General features: G+C 34.5%; 1 protein-coding gene across 1 annotated transcript in view; it reads right to left on the bottom strand.

The window, feature by feature from the left end:
- Positions 1-25,814, bottom strand: part of PIGK (phosphatidylinositol glycan anchor biosynthesis class K) — a 104,628-nt gene that overhangs the window by 21,668 nt on the left and 57,146 nt on the right. The window contains exon 10 of the mRNA XM_045835478.1: positions 21,606-21,693. Within this exon, the coding sequence (XP_045691434.1) occupies positions 21,606-21,693 (88 nt within the window). The remainder of the gene's footprint in view (positions 1-21,605; positions 21,694-25,814) is intronic.

Below are 25,814 nucleotides of genomic sequence, written 5' to 3'. Positions count from 1 at the left end.
AAAACTTCTGATTATTCAAGTATGCCACTAGTTGTATTCTTATTAAATAAAATTTTCTACATGTGTACCCGATTTTACCAATCAGCTGCATGGATCAGTGGATTAGTCACGCAATCAAAATTAATGGTTATAGGGAAAGGTGTAAGTGTTGATTTATTCTCTCCTGCCATTAGTCAGTGATTCCTGTTGTTTCCTTACTTTAACTCACAGGTGGCAAATGAATCTCGCCCTCCCCTTGTTTCCACCCGGCAACAGCCCAGAGCTCTCCCTTAACTGTTAAGGAGTAGTTACATTTTATACAGTCGTAAATTACATTCGGCCCTTTGAAGGCAACCACAAGGTTGGTGCTGCCCCTGGTGAAAATGAATCTGACACTCCTGCTTTAAACTCACTCTCTGCCCCAATAATAAATTGTGCTCTGAAATAAATTCTCCTAAATATGGGTATGGGGATAGTGGTAAAAGGAGGAGAAGAAGAGGAAGAGTGAACATTTGTCAAAAGCCAAAATTTGCTGAGTATTGGAATATGCCTGGTGCTCTGTATATTACATTATCTTGTAAAAATTCTTCATTAAATTTTTATTAACCCTGTTTTATATATGAAGAACTAGACCATAAGAGGTAAGTAAATTGTCCTAGGTAACAAGGCCATTAATTGGCAAGCCTATGTTTGAGCTTAGTCCTGACTCATTCCAAAGACGACAGTCTTTGCACTATGTCATAATGTCTTCCTGGAGACAGAGTCTTGGATAACTGAGGAGAAAAGTAACAGCCTTTCAAATTTCTGATGATGATTAGCAGACAGAACCAGGATTGGACTTGTTTTATGTAGCCTTCAGTGCTAGAACTAAAATGAATGGGTAGAAAGTATGATACACTGTTTTCAATTAGACATAAAATTTTCCAATTAGTTCAAAGAATGGGCTGCTTTAAGGGGTATGACTTATCTATCGGTTATCCTCTACTGAAAAACTGTTTGGTGGGATGCAATGTAAGAGATATAAGGATTAGATGGATTTTTTAAAAGTCTACAAGACCTTCTAACATTGAGATAATAGAATTCCACAAAAGCAGTGAGAAATCAGTATATGTTTATATTATGATTTCAAGCCATTAGGCAAATTTTCTCAATCTGATATGAAAAATGTCAACTATTTAATTATCACAATTTACTCCACTTAAAAATCCAAAAGTACATTTAAAATGTGTTTCATGTTATACCAAAAGAACAAAAAAACAAAAGCCCCACTAATACACTAGTAATTAGTATTCTTGTCTCCAGTTGTACAACACTTTCTAAATAGGTAAATAAAGAAAAAGATTTAAGGAATTACTGTTATAAACTTTTACTTTCCAGTTTAAGAACAAGTTAAATTCCAACTCCTTGTTTTTAGGCTGAGTTTTTATAGCTTCTTTACTGTGGGTCTCCTGAGTCATCACAATGCTTTGAAGTGCTAAGTCTGAAGACTGGCATTTTCTCCTCTGAAATACATAGTCTGCAGAACAAACAAGGAAGCCCCCCTCTGTGCTCAACTGAAGTCATTCTTCAGAGACACAAGTTAATTTCAGTCAAATTAATTTGGGGAGGGAACACCATTTGCGTGTACCTAAAATGATTACAAACTAAACTTCTTTTAAAATAAATTATCTAAACTTCGACAAAATATTTTAAACAAACAAGTCTCTTTTAGTCATGGTAGTCATTATAAAAATGCTTAACATATTTGCAGGAAAACAAATCTTATAATTACTTATCCCATACTCGTAGTGATCTTTCCCGTGGATAAAGGTCCTCTACGTGGTTTAATGAGCAACAGCACTCCGAAACGGCCCTTTTCCACTTCTATACCTGCTGAAGATGGCAGGTTAAGGTTTACAGTCTATTACAATGAATATTTTATTTTATTTTTGGCAGAAACAGCCAAATGAGATGTGCTAAGAAAAAAGTAAAAAAGCCTGAAACTCTTAAATATTAATTGTTAAAATGTCAGTTAAATCTATTGTATTGTAAATTTTAATAATTTTAGGTATAATAGAGCTATTTAGCAGGTAATAAATTAATTAGTGCTAACATTTCCATTTATACTTATTACATCTCTCTCTAGCAATCTAATAGATTTAATAACACTACCTAAAAGTAAATATGTTTATTCCACAAGGTTAAGATGTCTATTGACACATTTTAAACTAGAAGTCTCTTCATCAAAATTAGGTAACATGGATATTATTCTGTTTTCACAAAGTATTAATAACCTTGGAGATAGAACTGGTAAATTAAAAAGATACACAAACAAAATCAACAATTAAATTCCTTGATTAGAGGCTGATAAATATAACTGAATGTATATCAAAGTAAAAATAATCTTTGAAAGAAATCAGCACCTATGTAAAAGTCATTAGAAGTTATACTTGAAATATACTCGACCAACTCCCTACCAAACATGATCTGTACAATAAAAGTTAATTCTGAATGTTAAAACCCTGTTACTAAAGATATAGATTCCTTTATTATAAAATATGGCCTTTTGGCATGCATATGTCAGTTTTAAAGTAAATGACAATCTCAACTCTTATTGGGAAGCACATTAAGGTGATTTCAGCTCAATTTAGATGACAGATTAAATAACTCTTAGTTGCACTGTTTCGATCTGTTGTTAGTTAGCATGTAACTACTGCCAAGTATACAGCATGAAGATGAAGGTACCGTATTTTAATACGTCTCTATCCAAACGGCCAGTTCCTTGATCTGTATGAGAAAGGATCTAACTGCTTGGGATTCATTTTCTTTTTTTTTCTCCCATGGTCTCTAAAACTGCTTTTGGTGAATCCCTGGATTTAACTGCTGTCAAGTTTATTAGGATAGGCATATAACAATGACAGCCAATTGATAAAAACTACAATGTATTTTCCTCACCTTTTTCCTTTAACTAAAATGGTAACTTACCGCATTGCACTATAAAATAAAACCTTCCTACTAGAAGCACAGGATGCGCTAGGGATGGGTTGTCTGGTTCTATTTTCTTCACTGTATAATGAATTTTTCCTTACTTTTATAGATTCTCTATCTTAAAGGCAGGTAGAAACATCCAGCTAGGAAACTAGCCAAGGAACACATCACTTTTCCCTTTCCAGGATCTGGAGAAAGGACCATCACTTCCAGGACTGTTTGCCTCAACCCCCAGAAAGTCAACATTTACTCAAACACCAACAATCCTCCACCAAAGCACACTTCTGCTCCTAATATTATTGTCTACACCTAACTCTTAGGACAGATATAGTTAGAAAATCTAAGAATATACCAGAAGCTATGTTATACATTTTGATAAAATGGAACACAGAAAATGAAAACATCATTTATACTGGGCACATTTACAAAATTACAATGAATTTTAAAAGACCAAAACTCAATTTAGAACTGTCATGATGATTACATGAAGATATCTGTTAATAACATGAAAATACATTATAAATGATATTAACAGGTCTTTACTATTTATACAAAATATATTTTAAAAAGAACAATTTTATAATGAGTTTTCAATGATGTACCAAAAACTTTTCTGAAAGCCTTTTGTCTTAGTAACTAAAGCTGTAATGCAAAGAGAATAAAGTTAATTACTACCAAGATCTTAATCTTCACAGCAACACAAAGGGTCAAATGTCTAATATTCATTAGGGATGTTTTCTTTCTAAATGTGATGAACTCTAAAGCACTTGACTTGTGAAAGAAATGTGCACTTGTCTAGTTGTTTTTAATTACTGGCTGTTTACTTTAGTCACGTGCAGCTAATTCTCAAGTATTCAAGGTCCACTCATAAGAATTAGAGATCAGGGCTCTTTGACACTCATTTTTCTTACAAATCACCATCCGGCTGCCCTCAATGGTGAAGAACAGACAAAGAAGTAGTACAGGCAAATAGTGAATGAGTTATATTCCAAAAGTGGTATTTATGATCACCGTTTTATAGAAATCAGAAAAGATATTTCTGAAATCATGTGATACTGTTAGATTATCAGAATAGACCACAAAAGCCTATCATTCCCTAATGTTGCTGAGCTATCAGAACTAAATATAGATCCCCAGACATAGAAGAAACTTTACTCTTGATTCAAATGAACCAACTATTGGTAAAATTTTAAATAAGCAAAGCTAACCTTTAGCATCCTCTCCTATCCGTTTTTGTGCCCATAATCCCTTCAGATCTCTACCTTGTCTCAAGCCATCATGGGAGAGCCAAGGACGACTGGGGTGAAGAAGGAAATCAAGAATAGAATTGTAAAGAGGTTGACTCTCTTTAGGACAGATTCTAAATAAATGGATACTCATGTGCTGAATATTGAGCTAGCTCTGTTGATATTTAGTTCTTCGAAAATATGGTTGCAATTAACCATTATGTGCATTACATCTGTCGACACCTCATTCATCAAATTTGCTGGGTACCAGTTCCTTCACAAAAACTTTACAATGTTCATAGGGGGAACCACAACACAGTAGTTAGAGAAAGGGCTTTGAACTCAGATCTATATCCAAATTCTGGCTTTGCCGCTTAAAAATAGAAGATCTCGGGCAAGTTATTTAAACTACTCTAAACCTCAATTTATCCATGCATAAAATGAGTGATAACTTTTTCAATGGTACTATTTATGATGATGATTATGATTAACTGTAAAATATGGTGTTTATAGGTACACAACTAATAAGAAAAGGAGTAGATGAATTTCAGATACATTTAAGAACTAGAATAAAAAGGAATTAAAACCAATTATATATAAACATTAGGAGAGGGAGAGGAAGGGACGAAGAGAATGAAGGAGTTATGGAAGGAAGGAGAAAAGTAAAGAAGGAGAGAGGAGAGACAGAGAAAGAAAAAAAAAGTCCAGGAATCTGAACCAATATTACTAAGAATATAGTGGCATTAAGATATAAAACATGATAGAGGAACCATTTAGTAAAGGGTTAAATTCTGCTTTAGACAATGTATTTAAGATCCAGGCGGAGCTGTCTTACAGGCAATTCAAGGTTGTTCTGCAACCCAATAAGGTGATGAGAACATTTGGGGGTCACTGGCATGTAAGTGACAACTTACAACTATTATGGCAGTTTCAACAGTAGGAAATGCATGCTCAGTAGGAATTTGTAAAAAAACACAGAATCCTAAAGATAGGTTTAGGAGGAAATCAGCAAAAGTTTTTCAGAGGAAGAAATCAGAGAGAGAGGAGTAAAAGCAGTATATGGTGATGGTCCAAGAGCAAAAATAAAACAAACCAAAAAGACACCTAGGTCAGAGCGCAATACCACAAAGAAGTCTAAGATTGGGATGATATGAAAACTGAGAAATTTTAGTAAACATTGCAAGGTCAGAGAGCAGTTAGTGGGATACAAACTACAATAAAGTAGATCAGGGTAAAAAAAGGAGAGGGAAGAGATGAAGAGAGCTAGTTTACTTTTTTTATTGTAGTAAAATAAATATAACATAAAATTGACCATAGTAATCATGGTTGTGTACAAGTCAGTATCTTTAAGTACATTCATACTATTGTGTAACCATCACCACCACCATCTCCAGAACTTCTTCTTCATCCCACACTGAAACTCTGTGCCCACTAAACAGGGACTCCCAGACCCTCTCCCCTCAGCTCCGGACAATCACCATTCCATTTGCTGTATCTGTGAGCTGGACTATTCCAGGTGGATTCGTACACTTTTTGTACTTTCGTGTCTGGCTTACTTCACTTAGCATAACAATCTTTAAGGTTCAAGCACACATCAAAATGTCCTTCCTCTTCAAGGCTGAATAATATTCCACTGACTGTATATGCAACATTCTGTTTATCCATTTATTCATTCATGGACATTTGGATTATTTCTACCTTTCAGTTATTGTGAATAATGCTGCTGTAAACACTGGGGTACAAATATCTGTTTGAATCCTTGCTTTTAATTCTTTTGGGTATGTACTCAGAAGTGGAACTGCTAGATCAATAGTAATTCAGGTGTAATTTTTTGAGGAACCACCATACAGTTTTCCATAGTGGCTGTATCAAATTCCATTTTCTATCACCAGAACCCATACACAAGGGTTCCAATTCCTCCACATACTCAGCAGCACTCAGGATTTCCAGTTTTTGTTGTTGTTTTGGTAACAGCCATCCTAATGGATGTGAAGAGGTATCTTACTGTGATTCTGATCTGCATCTCCCTATTGATTAGCAATGTTGAGTATCTCTTCATGTGAGTATTCGCTATCTGTATATCCTTTTTGGAGAAATGTCTACTAAGTTCTTTGCCCATTTAATTGGCTTCTTTGTTTTTCTGGTGCTGAACTAGTTTATTTTTAAAACATCAATAAGAGAAAAAAGGAAAAAGTGAAGCTGGAAGAGAAAGGGAAAATGGAATAGAGGAAGACTTTTTTAAGGACTGAAAACCCTAAGTCAGCAGTGGAGAGTGTAAAAGACAAGAAAAAAGCATAACTGATGTTCCTGACTGTAAGCAGGGTTATCTGATACAATTCACCTCCTTCTTCCTTTGAAATGAACAGAAATATAAAGACTTATAAAGATACAAATAAGTTTGAAGGTGCATTCGAAGTATATTAAAGGGGTTTTTGTCTAATGACCTCAAATTTCTCCAGACTTAGGGGGCTCAGTAATCAGCTAAGCATTAAAAGGACTAGAAGTGAAGAAGAACCATAAAAACTGTAGCAAATATTTGGAACACCTGGTATGGAAAACTGAAGGAGAATCTAATGAGATATATCCAGCAACATTTAACCCACATGAAGCTGCCGCTGCCTGCACTGCTGTTATTATTGTTACTGTTGTCATCATTGCATTCCCATACATGACTTGAGAAAGCAAAACTAGGAGACATGCCCAAAGCCAAACAGTCATTAAGTGACAGAGGCTGGACTCAATTCCATTAACTGTACACATTATGCTGTTTCCCAAGAAATGCTATCATGACAGTTTGAAATGTAAATCTTTTTGTCCTGATCTAATCCCTTCTTTTGAATAAAGTCCTGGAGGAAGAATTACTAGTATTATGATAAATACAAATTACTTTTAAGAAAGGTTGTATTAACTTACATTCGCACCCACAATTTATGAGCATGCCCATCTCATGGCCTCATCACAAACATCAACTCAACTTCTAAATCTTTAAAAATTTGGTGAAAACTAGTATCTATTTAATGACTAGTAAGGATCACAACTTTCATTTCTAATACAGAAATTTAAAATACAGAAACTATCATCACAAATTCATAGATGGACAAACTTTGCCAACTTACAAAGGGTGATGATGAAATAGTACTGAAATACTGATGGCTATTTTCAAACACCCTCCCAGTTTCATTTACTACTTGAAAAGTGAGATTTTTGGAAATGACAGGTAGAAATTATAATGTGATAGCTGAGATTAATTTGTAGAAATTTAAAACCATATCCCAGTTGATATTAAAAGAAAAGCACATGGCCTCTAAGTAGTTCAATTACTTGCCTTATAATTTGAAAATAAATGAATAGTAATATTATTTTTCACTAGACCTCAGTTTTAAAGATGCCACTATTAGGAAAACTTCTATGACATTTTAAAGCAGTCTTAGCCCCTGGAAAGGGAGTAATATGATTAATATCTGGAAACTCATCAAAAGGGTTTAGCAACATTTTGATGAGTTTCCAAATATCAATAATTCATTAGGCAAATTTTTTTAAAGATACCAGATTTTTAACTTCACAGACATTTCAGTCAACCTTTAGGTATAATGAGGCAGGCCTTACTTGCAACAGAAAAACCTTAAAATGCCAAAATACCTACAGTGAAACAATATACAGAGTTACCATAAAAAAGGACAGAAATGAAAAATTACCCAAATCCAGCCCTGGCTGGCGTAGCTCAGTGGATTGAGCGCGGGCTAGGAACTAAAGTGACCCAGGTTCGATTCCCAGCCAGGGTACATTGTTGGGTTGCAGGTCATAACCCCCAGCAACCGCACATGTCTCCCTCTCTCTCCCTCCCTCCCTCCCTCCCTCCCTCCCTCCCTCTCTCTCTCTAAAAATAAATAAATAAAGTCTTTAAAAAAAAATTTACCCAAATCCACGTGCACAGCTGGAACTGCAGCGTCCAAAACAACATCTCAGGATGCAGGAAAATGAGGACAGATTCTCAGTTACAGAGGGTCCCCAGCTTAAGACAGCATAACTTACACTTTTTCCACTTTACAATGGGGCAAAAGCAATAAGCATTCAGGACAAACCACACTTCAAATCTGAATTTTTATCTTTTCTCAGACTAGCGATATGTGGTACAATATTCTCTTGTGATGCTGGGCAGCAGCAGTAAGATGATTTTGCCCAAACAGACTAATGTAAGCATTCTTAGCATGTTTATGGTAGGTGAGGCTAAGCTATGATGTATATGGTGGATTAGGTGTATTAAGTGTATCTTCAGCTTAATGATATTTTCAACTTACAATGGGTTTATCAGGAGGTAACACCACTGTAAGTTGAAGAACATCTGTATACTTATTTTTAAATGTCACAATTATAATATTAAGAGCCCAAACTATACAAATAAAAGGCCCTGTGGGCACACAATGCAAACAATTATTTGCAATGGTCCTTAACATAAGGCAGTGCTGCCTTCCACAGTAGTACTGCATGGGAGGGGAGGAGTTCAGAAAAGGAGAGGGCACTGTGTGGTATCACAATGATTGAGGAGGGCCACTGGCAACCAGTGTTCAGAAGGACCATGGCCACCAAACATCCTCTAATACACTGACCAGTCTTCCCATCTTGCACAACGGAAGAATTGCCCCACTCAAATGCCAACAATATCCCCAAAGGGAAAAAAAATGGATATATCAGGAAATTATATGGAACAGTTATACGGGAGAAAAAAAAAGATCTCTAGGATTAAAGAGGTGTAACAAAGCATTTTACAAAATAGCCTTCTATGTTTTAAGCCCGTGCCTGACAGGACCCTCTCCAGCACACTAAATTTTTAATGGATACATAGCTATAACAGCAATTTTGTGAGCAGCTTGTCTTAATGAAAGAGAACAGTACGGTTACACTGTATCATCATTATGTACAATGTGCAGGGGTGCATTAAAAAAGGTGTTGCAATCTACTAATTGTATAAAATATTAAAGGATTTGCAAGAAGCCTTATAATTAAAATAGGGGGATCCAGAGAAAGTCTGGAATACGGATGAGAACAGTGAAAAAAAAGTAGACAGTATACCTCTGTCAAAGAATAAGATGAAACTGTTTAAAGCATTCAAGGGTTTTACCCCTCAGGTTTATTGAGATATTTGAGTCTTTACTCTTTAAGCTGCTACACAGCTGTCACCCCAAGACTTCCCTTCACCATCAGTCTGGGAACTTCACTAGCATCTAACCTTGATGGATCTCTTGTATCCTGGATGACACACTTTCATGTTTTGGGTTTTTCATTCAATAAACCATTCCTCCAGAAATTTCTTAAGAAAGGATGAATGGGAAAAAATACTTGAGACTTCACTCTCCCCTGCATCATGATATATTTTAAGAATAATTTAGCAGCAAATAAAATCCTAAATTGGAAATAATTTTCTCACATAACTTTTAAGATATTGCTTCACTGTTTTATTAAGTGCTGCTCTTGAGAAGTGTGATAACATTCTTGTTCTCTATATTTTATTTTTATTAAACTTACAGGGGTGACATTCATTAATAAAATTATGTAAGTTTCAACTGTGCACTACTACTACATAATGTGTATACTGCATCATGTCGATTCACCCAAAGTTTGGTCTCCTTCCATCACCATGTATTTGATTCCCTTCATCCTCTGCAACCTCACTGCAGCCTCCTTTCCTCTGTTCACCACCATGCTGTTTGTTGTCTGGGACAAAGTATTTTTTCCTTATTTGTTTTATTCATTCATGTTGCTTTGTTTTATATCCAATATATGAATGAAATCATATGATTCTTTCCTTTTCCATCTCAATTATTTCATTCAGCATGATACATATACTCTCAAGATCAATCTATGTCATTGCCCATGGCAGTATACCAACTTTTCTTATGGCTGATTAGTATTCTATTGTATGCATGTATCATATCTTCTCTATCCAATCATCCATAGAAGGATGTTTTGTTTGTTTCCATGTCCTGGCTACCATGAATAATGCTGCAATGAACATAGGGGCACATATATCTTTACAAATATATGTTTTAAAATTTTTCAGGTAGATACCCAGAAGAGGGATTGCTGAGCCATGTGGTAACTCTATTCTTAATTTTTTGAGGACGCTCCATACTGTTTCCAGAGTAGCTGTACCAGTTTACATTCCCAGCAGCAATGAATGAGGGTTCCTTTTTCTCTACGACCTCTCCAACACTTGTTATTATTTGTCTTGTTGATAATAGCCACTCTAACAGGTGTGAGGTGGTATCTCGTAGTTTTGATTTACTTTTTCCTTATAGCTAGATAAGTTGAGCATCTTTTCATATATCTGTTGGCCATTTTTATGTCTTCTTGGGAAAGTATTCAAGTCCTCTGCCCATTTTTACACTGGATTTTTTGGTTGCTGTTGAGTTATAAAAGTTCTTTATGTATATTGTATATAGCCCCTTTTCAGAAATATTATATGCAAGTATCTTCTCCCATTTGCTTAGTTGTCTTTTTGTTCTGTTGATGGTTTCTTTTGCTGTGCAGGAGCTTTGAAGTTTGATATAGTCCCATTCATTTATTTTTGGTTTTACTCCCCTTGGTTATGGGGTCAAATTTATAAAGTCCTCTTAGAGACCAAGGTCCCTAAGTTTAGACCTATGTTTTCTTCTGTGTATTTAATTGTTTCAGGTCTTATATTTACATCTTTGCCCCACTTTGAGTTAATTTTTGTGTATGGTGTTAAATAGCAGTTTAGTTTTATTCTTTTATGTGTGGCTTTCCAATTTTCCCAGCACCATTTATTGAAAAGATCTTTTTTTTCTCCATTGTGTTTTTGGCTCCTTTATCAAAAATTAGTTACCCACATACATGCGGGTTTGTTTCTGGGTTCTCAATTCTGTCCCATAAGTCTATGTGACTATTTTTCTACCAATACCATATAGTTTTGATTACTGTAGTTTTGTTGCACAATTCTTGTTTTTTTTATTGTGGCCTTTTTTTCCCCACTCTGGGATGTTTTAAGGTCTTTGCATTTTTTACTGCTCTAAAATTTCAAAATCACATTCCTCAGCATGGACTCTATTTGTTTCAAAGTATTGAACACTTAGTAAACCAACCAGTGGGTTTTGGAAAATTTTTACCAAATTATTTAATATACCCTCCTCCATTTTTTCTGTCCCATTTTTCAGTACTTTTATTAGTCAGATGTTGGACCTCATCAATTATTGTCTAAAACTGTAAAGGATCTGAAATGTTACCCTGCTTCCAGGTAACAAGCTGGCCTGGAACCGTTTGATATCGACTGGCAGAAAACATGAGATTCCTGGGCCAGAGACAAGGAACTGTTACTCATGGCAGCCTGAGCTTCATGTTGGTGCCAGTTCTCCTTGCCCCCCAAGTCCCACAGGGATGATACAGTGGCAGGCCTAAACAGATGCTATGCACATAGTAGGTTTATGTAACAGACAAGGAGCTCCCAGATTAGGAAATCCAAAATCTTTCACAAGGATGCAAAATATCTGTCCAATGTTTGCCTTGGAGAAATACATTACCTTTATTACACTAGACAGCAAGCAAATCTGCCCTTGGCTCCTAAGGGAGTCACTATTTCGATCCTCTAAGACTGTTCAGTATAAGAACATCGTGGAAAAGATAATTCAGAACAAAAAACTGTCAGTGTCTCTGCTCAAAAAATGTGACTCTAGAATTATGAGAGACTCTAGCAGCAGTTATTCCTTCAATTTTCCTTCTTTTTGTCCCACCTTTAAAATATATATTTTTTATTGATTATGTTACTACAGTTGTCCCATTTTTCTCCCCTTTATTCCCCTCCCACCTCACACCTCCCCTCACAGCTGCATTCCCCTCCCTTAGTTCATGTCCACGGGTCATACATGTAAGTTCTTTGGCTTCTCCATTTCCCATACTATTCCTAACCTCCCCATGTCTATTTTGTACTTACCATTCATGTTACTTATTCCCTGTACCTTTCCTCCATTCCTCCCCTCTCCCTCCCCACTGATAACCCTCCAAGTGATCTCCATTTCTGTGATTCTGTTCCTGTTCTAGTTGTTTGCTTAGTTCATTTGCGGTTTTTAAGATTTTATTTTTATTTATTTTTAGAAAGAGGGATAGTGAGGGAGAGGACATCAATGTCATTGCCTCTTAAGCACCTCACACTGGGGACTGGCCCACAACCCAGGCATGTGCCCTAACTGGGAATCGAACCAGCGACCCTTTGGTTCATAGGCCCACACTCAATCCACTGAGCCACTCCAGCCAGGGCACTGCTTTTGGTTTTTTTTAGATCCGGTTGTTGATAGTTATGAGTTTGTTGTCATTTTACTGTTCATATTTTTTATCTTCTTTTTCTTACATAAGTCCCTTTTGAGAAACTTTCTCAACTTTGCCTTTAAAACTTTCTGTTGAAATTTTTATTTCTACTTTCCTAGCTTTAATTTCCAAGAGCTCTTCCTTGTTTTCTGAATATTCCTTTTTTGTACAGTATCTTGTTTCATAAATAAAATATTTTCTCATTTCTTTTTGAGGTGGTAATGGTGCTAGTGGTGGTAACGGTAATGATGATGGTTTCTTCTGTTCCTGGCATTATCTGTATTTGCTAATTTGTAAATTTCCATTTGCTTATTTTGATCTTTGTCTTTCATAATGAAGACATTCCCTAAAAGTCTGATGATCCGTGGTTGTATCTTCAGGAAATAAGACATGAATCAGAAGATTCTTATCCATCTTAGCAGAACTTATCAACTACTAGGATTCCCAGTGGGGTGAACAGACTGAGACTTGGCTATTAAACTAGGGTTGTGCAAATATCAAAATGTGCACTATTTTTCTATTAAGCTAGTATTGTCAGGAAGGAAGTGTCCAATTGTCTGCCTGGTAGCACATAAGCCTGGATACTTGTGGTCTAAGAACCAAACAGGAGGGAGACATTGGGAGTACCTCTTTGTACACAAACTTTGAGATGCCAGGTGCCTGCTTTTCCAGGATTCTGCAGGAAAACTGGCTTGTCCTTTTTCTTTTTAATTATTTTTTTAAATCTCTGTTCTTGTCCTTTACACTGAGAAGTCTTTTTTTTTAAAGATTTTATTTATTTATTTTTAGAAAGGGAAGGGAGGGAGAGGGGGAACAGAGAGAGACATCAATGTGTACTGGGAGTCATGGCCTGCAACCCAGGCATGTACCCTGGCTGGGAATCGAACCTGCAACACTAGAACTGGCTTGTTCTAACAGGGCTCCTTCATGATGGAGGCTTGGGTTCAGCTCTTCCACTCTCCTAAGATGATTACCATTTGTTCAACTACTTTCCTTCTCATTTTTGTTGTCTCCCACCTATTATTCTATTCTTACATTTTCTGTCTTTTGGGGTTTATACATTTATATGTCTTACTGTTATTTTAGTGGCTTTTTTCAGAAAGGAGAATAAACATGTAAATTCAATCAGCCATGTTAAATAGCTCATTAACCTATTTTCATAAGTTGGTATAAATCCTTAGCATATTGTCCTCAATTTGCACGATGTACACTCCTCTTCGATAGTGCATGCTTTGTCATTACCAAGTAGTTACTTTTCATATATTTGCTAATCTAAGAGATTTTTTCAAATTTCAAATGGCACTTTATGACTAAAATGAGCAATTTTTAAGATTTCTAATGAATTATTCACATGTTTTAATCAGTTTATTATCCATGTTTATTTAAACTTTTAAAAAAGATTTTATTTATTTATTTTTAGAGAGAGGGAAAAGGAAAGAGAAAGAGAGGGTGAGAAACACTGATTGGTTGCCTTTTGCATGCCCCCAACCAGGATGTGCCCTGATTAGGAATTAAACCGGCAACCTTTCAGTTTGTGGGATGACTTCCAACACACTGAGCCACATCAGTCAGGGCTATTTTAACTTTTAAGGCATGTCTGTGTAAGTTCTTTGTTCCTTTCCATTGGAATGTTAGATTTTATCCTTATCCCTTTGTGAACTCTCTTTATATATAAAGATGTTAATTATGTGAGGAAAATATTATTCCACTTTGATATATGTCTTATCATTGTGAGGCACAGTTTTACATTTTTATAAAGTCAAATATATCAATTTTCCTTTGTAGTTTCTGCTATTATTTTCATGCTTAGAAAGTCCTTACATGCCCTGGCTGGCGTGGCTCAGTGGATTGAGCACAGGCTGTGAACCAAAGTGTTGCAGGTTGGATTCCCAGCCAGGGTACATGCCTGGGTTGCAGGCCATGACCCCCAGCAACCGCACATTGATGTTTCTCTCTCTCTCCCTCTACCTCCCTCCCTTCCCTCTCTAAAAATAAGTAAATAAAATCTTAAAAAAAAAAAAGAAAGTGTCCTTACACATAAATATTTACCAATATAGTTCTCTAATTGTTTTGGTATTTTCCATTTTTAGCATTGATCTATAATCATTTAGAATTCACATTTTTCATGTTATAAAGCAAGAATCTAATCTTTTACCCCCAAATACTTAATCAATCTCTCCAACATAATTTATTAAATAATCCTTTAATATCCCACTGATCTGTGATGTGATCTTTATAACTGATATAATCCATATACATAATGGAATTTCTAGGGTAGTTAAGTAATGTAGTCTACCTGTCCTGGTCAATCTGTTCTGCACTTAAGACTTACCTACATTTTTTATCAGTGCCACTTTATATACCTAAATAGTACTGGCCAAAAATATTTTAATGTCTGCCAGGGCTAACTAAAATTGATTCTTGACACAAATTTACAAAAGAAAAACACATTCCTAACTAGATGAGACTAAAACACTAATAACAGCTAAATTATACATGTTCATTAATTATTAACCTTTCATTTTTAAGTACATTTCTAAAATATTTCACTTGAAAGGAAGTTTAAGATATATCTGTACTTGAGACTACTAATATATATTCAAACTACATGCAAATTCCTCTTTTTAAAAAACTTGTTTCTGATTCTTTTTTTAATTCACTACTTGTCATTATTTTATAATTCAATAAATTCTACATGGTCCTAATCAATTTTTCTTTATGAATAAAAGTGAAATGAATGTAAGTCTTAAAAAATTATCAGACCCATGCACATGCAATTTTTTATACATAGAAAATATACCAAGGTTCTATAAAAGTACCATAGTTTACTCATCTATTTCAAATATTAATCCTAAATTTAAGCTATTTTTAAAAAGCTTTAATTTTAAAATTAACATCTGTGACATAAACATAAAATGACTTATAGGGAAAAATTACCAACTTCTCTCCATATATGTCTCATGAGACAATTCTGTACCTGCCTTCCTAGTAAACAAATTAAGAGAAAAAATAATCACCTTTAGGGAGAAATTATCAACATAAACATGCTCGGTTAACCAAACTACTTTTTTGGATGTATTTTTTTATTTCTTCATAACATTCTAAGTCCTAACAAACTTCATAAATCTTTAAAAAGGATTAGCTGTACTTTCATATTTAGTAATGTCCCTTGCATTAGTAATTGCATATTATGCTTTCTTATGATTTGGACTTTATTTCATTGTAAGACCAGTACTTACAATTTGCATACCAACTTATAAATGTTTAATAAATACTAGCATTGTTGGCTATGAAGGAACCTGAGTATCATAAATAGGTTTGTCAACCAATTACCTTCATCAAGCTTTCTGTAACCTTTAGACATGTCTTAACTCTATTTGCTTCTTAGCATGTCAAAGAGTCCTAAATTCAACAATCCATGATCATCATACTTATCTAGTATGCAGCAGATATTACATTTAATTCACTTTCCAATGAAAATACTAAGTTCACCAACATCTGGGAAGAATTCACAGAGCTTCAGCTTACAGAAATGAAAGCAAAGGAAATATGGAGGAATGGGGCAAAAAGAAAAGAAAGAAGTGGGGGGAAATAGAGGAGGGAATGACAACAAATAAGGAACTGCTCTTTCCCATTTCCTACTTTGTTCTCTTCCTCTAACATTTTTAGTGCAATGCAACTGTATGGAGAGATTGTTAACTGTGGTGCTCTGCACAACACTTATCTCAGTGATTAACAGAAGACATAGCTGCTGATCCAAAACCATAAATATAACAGTGCATCTGAGTAGAGAAACACACTGAATTCCTCAGTGCCATGAGGCTGTATCAACTACCTAAGCAGCAACAATTCCAGGAAGGTCCCAAGAAGGAATGGAAGAGGGAGAAAATCCTAGGTGTAAGTGACTTGATTAAATTTCCTACCATTAGGCAAAAACAGGAGGAGGAAAAAGATGTTGGTTGATAAGAAAACAAGTCCAATTACAAGAAATTATAGAAAAACATTTGCTTTACTGAATTGTAGCTTCTGAAAATCATACACACCTATATCAACTATGCTGGGGGGCACTCACATTGTTTCCAATTTGTTGTAGCCACAAGTAAGGCTAGTATAAATATCATTGTCCTAAGATTCTCATGTAGTAATTCTTTTATTTATATATTAGTAGTACATGCTAGATACTCATAAATGGGACCACTGGCTTGAAGGATGTGTATATATTAAATAATGAAGAGATGTTGCAAGATGGCTTCTAACACAATAAAAATAATTCAGGTATCTACCAATCAGGTACACAAGTACCTTCGTCCTAGCATCTCTGCCAGAAATGGATGATTTTAACTTAAAAAAAAATCTTTATGGAGATATATCAATAATTCATATACCATAAAACTCACCCTTTAAATGTATAATTGAATGGTTGGAATATATTCTGAGAGCTATGCAATGATCACCATTGTCCAGTTTTAGAACATTTTCATCACTCCAAAAGATAGACACCCTGGGCCCGCTTAAAAGTCAGTTGCATTCCCCCCTTCATCTAAGTTCCAGGCAACCACTAATCTATTTTTGTCTCTACAGTTTTGTCTACTTTGGACATTTCATATAACTGGAACCATATGATATGTGGTCTTTTGTGACTGGCTTCTTTAACATACTGTTTTCAGGACTCATCCATGTTGTAGCAAGTATCGGCACTCCATTTCTTTTTATTACCAAATAAGAGTCCACTATATGGATATACTTTATTTTATCTATCCATTCATTAGTTGAGAGACTTCTGGGTTATTTCCAACTACTGGCTATTATGAATAATGTTGCTATGATCATTCATGTACAGGTTTCTGTGTGGATGCATGTTTTTTATCTATCTAATTGGAATCATTGGGTCATATGGAAACTAGGTTGTATCTTTTGAGGAAATGCCAAACTGTTTTACACAGCATAATTTTAACTTTTGCCAATTCAATGGACATAAAATAACATCACTGAATTTGTAATGTCCACTTCCTTACTGAGATTGTGGCTCTTTTCTTTCATTCACTGGCCATTTAGTTTGTTTTTTCTAAACTGCTTTTTCATCTTTTATTTATACTAAATTGTTTTGTTGGCCTTTATAAACTTCTAGGGGTTCTCTATATATTTTACATAGCCATCAATTTATTGTTGTCTTCTTTGTAAACATTTTGTCTTAATTCTAATGGTGTACCTTATGTCAGAAAAATATTACGTTTTTATAGAGCTAAACATATTTTCTTGGTTTTTGTGCTCATTAAGGTCTTCTGTACTTGCAGATTCTAAATTTTCTTCTAAAATTTATATTTTAAGTCTTTAATGTATACAAAATTTACTTCATATATAGTACAAATTGGGTTTAACCCTTTTCCTACTGAAATACCATCTTAATCATACTTTAAATGATCAAATATAATGATTTTTGTCCTCTAGATTCTCTATTCTAGTGTCCTATAAGACACGTATAAGGATTATTTGTTGCTTTTTGAAATCAATTTTGTAGACTTTATTTGGTATTTTTGAAAATAGAAAATAGAAAAATAATAGTGTACATCATATGTAATGAGGGTATATATTTCACAAAATATTCCTATTTTTAAATACATACAAATATATGTATCAAGTGTTGTTGTGTGTGTAAAATGTACTTACAGTGAATTACAACAGGGAAAATTTGAAAGCCTCTTCTCCACTGTGTTACCTTATAGTGTTTGTGTTCTGACATCTGGTAAGGCAGGTGCATCTCTCTTTTATATTCTTTCTTTGGCTATTATTGGATTAGTTCTTCCACATAAACTATGTGGTCATTTTTTCCCCTAACATTAAAAAAAAACATTGCTTCTATTCTAATTAGAATTGCTAATTTGGGAAAATCATATTTTTATCATATTAAGTTCCCCATACCATCAAATAATTTGGTATATCTTTCTGTTTATGAAACATGGTATGCTTCCATGGTTACCACACAAAGGGAGAATCCAATTATTTATAAAAAATTCTGTATTTATTCTTACACGTTTAAACTTCAGTCACCCTCAAAGTACTCTCCATTTGATGTAATTCACCTATTGAGACTTTTTTCCCCACTACTCAAAACAGTTTCTGAACTCCTCAATTTTGATGTCTTTTAGTTTAGTGCTTATGCCTTTTTTTGTTTTTTGTTTCACCTTTTCCACATGGGCAAAATGTTTGCCTTTGAGGACTATTTTCATCCAGGGAAATAAAAAAAAGTTGCTGAGGTGAGATCAGGTAAATAGGAAGGGTGGCACGGGGGCCATGTTGTTTTTGATCAAAAACCACTAAACACTCAGCAAGGTGTGGGCAGGTGCACTATAAATTACCTGACATGAAATGGGCAAATGCCTTGAAAGAGTCTTAAAAAAAAAAGTCACTTAAGCCAAACACAACCTCTCACAACAACACCAGCTAATACAGATGGGTTCCTAGGATACTCACCTAGCAGAGGAAGCCTGTACTACAAGGAGCCCAGCCTCCAGAAGATAATTCCAGGGTTCCTTTGCGTCCCCCTCTTACATAAGTCCTATGGTATACTTGTCAAATTTACTTCTAAGTATTTTATAGTTCTCTTCATTGTTGTGAAGGAAAATTTTTCTAATTTTCCATTCTGTATGCGTATTGCAAATACAGGAAAGCTATCAATTTTACTTATGTATGGCTATCTCACAGATTCTCTTATTATTCTATTGTTTATAACTTGAGTCTCATAGGTTTCCTAGATGTAAAATCATATTTTCTAGGATACCTAAAAAATGGCAAATAATTTGGCAGTGTAAAAAAAAAAAGCAATGAAAAGAATCTTGTCTAACTCCTGATAATAAAATGAGGTTTGAATGACATACACAAGAAGTGACTCAACTGACTGAGACCCATTCCTCTCTCTCCTGTCTCTCCAGTTGCTCCTCGTGTTACAGCTCCTGTTCCTGCTCCTCCTTTCCTGCAGCTTCTAAACTGCGACCAGAGAAAGTCCCTCACTCCTGATATCTGGGGCAGCTCCAGAAAGTGCTCTTGACTCTCAGTGTACCATTAAAAACACACATCCAGCCATTCAGATACACGCATACAAGGCAAGATGCTGAAAGGAATATCAAGAAAACAAGAATGCCCAGAAAGACAATCAAATAGGAGATATAAGACATAAATAAATAACATCATTTCAAACAGAAATCATACATGCTCCGAAATAAGCACAGATAAAGCATGTGTCAAGATTAGAGGAAAAACAGTTACTTACAGTATAAAAGTAATTACAGGTAGAGCTTACATATATACTATAATAATACTATAATTTAGATATATCACAAATTAAAAAGGTTTTGTGGGATTGGCTGAACCTAATTATCACATGCACTCACGGGGAAAAACTACGGTCAAATAACCCACTTATAAGTGAATTTCCAGCAACATAACCCATGTTTCTTAAAGACCACTCAAACAGACAGCACTGCAATGGTCCTGGAGTTGCGCTGCTGTCAGTGACAGGCAGCAACAAGAGAGATAGGTAAGTCGAGTTAACAATGACCTTTCCTGTTACCACTTGAGAACAGAATTTTACTCAATAAAAATAAAAGAAACTGAATCTGTATCACACAACTTTCTTAAAAAACTAAAATTTTATAAATTCAAGTACTACAGAATGATAATTACCATGTTCATAATTCAGTGCTTAAATTAATACAACTTTTTATACTGCCAAAAATATAATAAAATTTTTTACAAGGGTCAAAAATTTTCATCTTTGAATTCATATGGTGTATAATAGCAAAATGTGATTGTTACATAATCCAAAATATATTGGATCATTCTTGCTACAAAAATATGAATGGCATTTCCTCTGGTCAACCATCTTAAAGGTTAATTCTTGTTTTTTGTTTCAGATTTTATTCTAGGTGAACTGTTCTGGGCAGAATCTATTTACCTATTCTGAACAAACCACAAACTGTTTCATTGCTCACTCTTACTGTTAAGAACATATTGACTTGCTGCCTGCTCTGCTATTTAATTCATTAATGCCGAGAGTCAGGCATGAAGGCAGAATTTAAAATGTGACATTTGCAGGCTGTTAGGTCATTTAGGCTCTGACAACACTAGGGAATTCCTGACGTGTAAGTGGGACCAGATCAACAGGTACAGACAGGCTTCCCAAAGGGGCAAATTTCTGACCATTTTTTTTGTAATTTCTCACAGAATTTCAAAATTGAATTTTAACATCACTGAAAAGATCAACATGGCCAACATTTTAAAGTAAAAGCCTGTGTGTTTCAGAAAGTTCAAACAGGCACATCTACTCTACTCACATGAGCTAAATAAAAATTCTTGTGATTAACAAAGACATATAGGAAGACTCAGAATAATAACTTTCATTAAAATTCTGAAAAATTCTGACCTCCATGGACTTTTAATATTTCCTATAATCTATAGATTCTGAAAATTCCGATATGTCTAAAGGCCAGACTCTTGTCAACAACCCATTTAAAATTCTAGATTCTAGCCCAGCAGGGCAGACTTTATGTCCTGTCAAAATCACAGTACAAAATATGTTTAAATACTCACCACATGGCCTTCTCTCTAAGATTACAGTTATGTAGAAGGGACGTAGAGTCACTATAATTGGAAATGAAAAAACTGCCCACGTGACATTCAAAATTACACTTCACAAGAGATGATAATGGGGTAGGGTGGAAGAAGTAGGGAAATACTGTTTTCTCATTTTAGCTAGTCAAAAAATCACTCCAAATTATATTTTTTCAGCTCTTTTTTCTTGTCAGTAACGAGTATTATATAAAATGGTTCAAATGAAAGTTTTCTGAAATTAAGTCTTGTTATTAAGTAATGCACAAAAGATCATTCTGACTTTACCCCATGTTTTATATAAGTAAAAATCCTACTGATACACAGCAAGTAGCCTTTTAATACTGTGCTTGAATGAGACTTCAAATGTAATAGGTGGAGTCTCAACAGGGATAGATGGCCTAGAATGCCTTTCAGCTACAGCACAATGATTCTGAAAAACCTAACAAAAGCAATTATTTTTCAGGGATTAAAAATCTTGTTTCTTTCAAAAGAATAAACTGGAAAGCAAACCTGGTGTATTATCTGAGCTACAGGAAGTTGTTCAGCATATTTCAGGGGTTCCATTAGTTTCTCGTCATCCATCCAGTCTTCCTTAGAGCTGGAGAAAAGGGATTAAAAAACACAAAGCATTTGGGTAAGTACTATTTTAAATATGGCAAATATTTAAATATGGCAGATACAAAAGATATTAAAATATATACTTGATGTTTCTGAAATAATCAGTATTTATTTATAATCTATGAAGAAGCACCTAATGGGAATTTTCAAAGGATATAGTTATAAATGCATTCAGATTGCATTTAATAACCATGTAAATAAGATTAACTAACATTACCAAATATTCTCAGGTCCTAAGCTTTCACTCAAAGACTTAAAAATGTCTAAGAACTCTCTTTTCATATGGTGTGTTTTTATCATAGTAAAGGTCTTCAAAATCTGTGTTCTAACCATGTTCCAGCCTCATCACTAGCTCCTCCTTCTCTAGGTACCAGTCTACTGTTTCACCCACTTCCAACTACTGCCGGCCCTCCCACCAATGAGCCTTGCAGCTCCTCAGCTCTGATTTTCTCCATTCTGTTTCCTGTCTGGATCAACCATCAACTCCTTCTGTATTTACCCATCTTTCAAGTATAATAATTTATTTAGACCTATCTAGGCACATTTTTTACCTCCTTAAAGACAAAAATCATGTCTTATTCTTCTTTGTATATCCAATGTTTACCATATAATAAAAATTCAGTAAATGTTTGCAGAATAAATATAGGAATAAAATAAACAATAATTTTCTGAGAGGTTATTTTATATGGAAACATTTTCTTTAATATCTACATTTACAATAAGATGCAGAATTGGCATAATACATGTAAAATTGTAAAGTGCAGAGTTGGCTACTACAGTCTACAATAGTACAGTGCAGAATAGGAATAAAAATAAAATCTCCCCAAATGAAGAGAATTAGAAATTTTTTAAAAATTATCGATCCTTTTCAAAATAACAAATAAACATCACATGTCAAAACAATAAGACCTAAACATATTTAAAGTTCCTTTTACCTTTTTTCTCTGTAAATTACACATCAACTTAGCAACTTAATAAAAATTGAAACCTTGAGCCCGGGCCAGGTGGCTCCATTGGTTGGAGCATTATCCTGTACACAAAAGGTTGCAGGTTCAATCCCCAGTCAGGGGTGTATGTGTGTGTGTGTATGAAACTGACATACTTGTGTGTGTTTCTTTTTCACTACATGTCTGTTATGGGGAGGAATACGATGAATGGCTAATCAGTACAGATGGGTGCCAGTGTCTTGATTGATCCCTGTTAAAGCACCAGCAGCTTCAACCCATATCTGCTAAAAAATCAAGATTGAATCACTGAAGTAATTCTAACAGTATACAGAAGTATGAAAAAGACACTCTTTGTTGTATATTTCAAAAATCTAAAGTAACATGTATTAAGATGGAAAAGTTTTTAATCACAAAATGTCTCAATAAACATAATAAACATAAAGGATTAAAAAAATGGAAATCTAGCAAATTGAGTGACATTTTTTAAATGCCAAGTAGCTGTTAGGAAAAATTCCAAACATGTTCCTATATTTTCTTTATTTTGTTGTTGCAGACATAACAATTCACATCTAAATACTTCCGCATACATCAAACAAAAAGGCTTGAAAATTTAATAACCACAGGACATTTTTAAAAAGTCATACAAAATGCAATTCACAAATAATCTTGGGTATCTCTACAGATGTAGGAGTTTTTACTTACTCAATGTTTCACAATAAATTAAAACTATTAATCATTTTTAATTTCTTGAAAATGTTTACCTGTCATTTTTTATGTGTTACTAGAAGTGTGATGTCAAGCTAATTTTCTTTCCATTTTAATTATTTTCATTTTTAATTTATTTTAAAATGTTAAGTTATTTATTTTTGGCTTGGAGAATCAAGTGGTCTTTTTTTCCTTGTATTGTAAGGTCTAGTACTAAGATACAGCTAAATGTTAGTTGTTCTAGATCAGTTCTCCCAGACACAAGAGAGTCCTTTCGATATGGAAATTCAGATCTCCTTTTATTTCTGAAAAGTTTTTTCATTATAATTTAAAATATTGCTTCTGTTCATTTTTCATTTTTTCTAATTCAAGTTCTTGAACTGAATATATTAGATTTTCTCTATCACTTCCCCTGTCCTTTTATCTCTCTTATTTCAAGTTCCATTTTCTTTACTCTTTTTCATTTCTATTCTTCACATCTTTTACTAAACTTTTGGTAACATCTATCATCCCTTGGGTACCCTGTAATTTAGATTTCATTTCTGAAATGATTTTTGGTACTTTTTCATAATTTCTTTCTAGAGTTCAGTCAGCTCCTGTTTCATCCATCATCCTATTTGTCCATTTCAATTGTGAATATTGAAGTGTCTCATTTCCTTGTACATGGGGTCATTTCATAATGTAATTATGTGTTTAATATAGGTTATTCATGTTCGAGTGCTGTGTTTCCATTTTCCTGTTTTGTGGTTTTCTTTTCTTTTTATTTTTCCTTTCATGTTCTCTCTCTAGTAACTTGTACTGATACTTCCTTCTTTTTCTGTTAAAGATAATTTATAATTTTTTTCCAGGGCCAGCAATATCTCCTGTTATGGGAAGAAGAAGGGAGATAAGTTGACTTACTAGGTTTCCCAGTTCAACAGTGCCCTCCTCTGTGACTACACTGGAGTGTAGTTTCTTCAATAAATGGTATTTTTTGTTACGGTGGTAGGAACTGAATTTGTCTCTCTCTTTTTGTTTTTCATTTACCTTATTTCCTTTGAACACAACTTCAGCTGCTTCTTTCTTTCTCTTTACCACTGAGCCTCCAAGATACACCCCCTACCTGGAGAGGTACCTTCCAGTCTCTCAAAATTAGTGCTTTCCCAAGACTGTCTGTCACCTAAGGTCACTCACTTTCTGAGACCCAACTCTCAGGTCCTCAGTAGCTAGGGCTCTGGTCCATGCTTATAGTATAATTGAGAAACTGAGAAAACTACAAATGTTAATTCCAGTTTATATGTGGCGGCCATTCTGAGGGACCCTGAATTTCTACTCATAAAATAATAAAGTTTTCTTTCTTAAACCCATCCAATAGTGCTTTCATTTAACAATCTGAGTCCCTCCTAAAAGGAAAAACTATTACATACTATCTCTTTTCAAGACTCTTCATTAAAAAGACATACTTATATAATTTAATACGGGAGGAATTTTCTGCATGGAAAAAGCTGTGCATTCTTGTTTTTACTTTACTATTTTTAACTGTTTTTGTAGAAAACAAAGATAAATGCAATTTGTTTATACCATGAAGGATTCTGGATCTCAAATCAAAATGCAACTGAAATATTGCCCAAATCCTCTGCATAAGTAAAATACTGCTGGCAAAATTCTGAAACCTAGAAAATTAGTCTTTACAAACCCCCATCTCTTTTGTTTTCTTTTCCTTTCACAGATGCCTTATGTCCTCACAACTCTCTCTTCTCTGTGCTGTTTAAGCACTCCTGAAATTACACTGTAAAATTACTTATTGTGCCCACATGTAAGGCCATGTTTCACCTGTTTCTCTGATTCAGAAACAAGTGAACTTTTTATTCTCTATTGTAACACTGAAATTAGATTATCATGTATAAAATTATATAGATTATTGTTGCAGAAGGCCAAAGAATCTTTTCAATCACTGCAAATGTGTGTGGAGGGGTAGGTATATACCACATTTTTCAGACCATAAGACGTGCCTAGGTTTTAGAGGAGGAAAATTGGGAAAAAATTTTTGAAGCAAAAAATGTGGTAAAATATTTAATAATATAAATAACATAATATTTCACCAATGTAAACAGAACCCAACAGCAGCATTAATAACCATTATTCCTCCCAAATGGGGGGGCATCTTTTAGTCTGAAAATATGGTGTATATATATATCAGGGGTGTCAAACTCATTTTCACCAACAGCCACATCAGCCTCGTGGTTGCCTTCAAAGGGCCAAATGTAATTTCAACTCCTTAGCAGTTAGGGAGTGGTTACATTTATACAGTCCTAAAATTATTTCAGCCCTTTGAAAGCAACCATGAGACTGATGTGGCCCCTGGTGAAAATGATTTTGGCACCCCTAATATTTATTTTCAACAAAAAGGAGAGAGTAGAGATATTGTGCTGTGCCAAATACAAACTAAAAATTAATATCAATAAACAAT

The sequence above is a fragment of the Phyllostomus hastatus genome, unplaced genomic scaffold (genome assembly GCF_019186645.2).
Source record: "Phyllostomus hastatus isolate PE091 unplaced genomic scaffold, TTU_PhHast_1.1 phas_contig_209, whole genome shotgun sequence".
NCBI lineage: Eukaryota > Metazoa > Chordata > Mammalia > Chiroptera > Phyllostomidae > Phyllostomus > Phyllostomus hastatus.
This window is presented reverse-complemented; position numbering and strand designations above follow the sequence as displayed.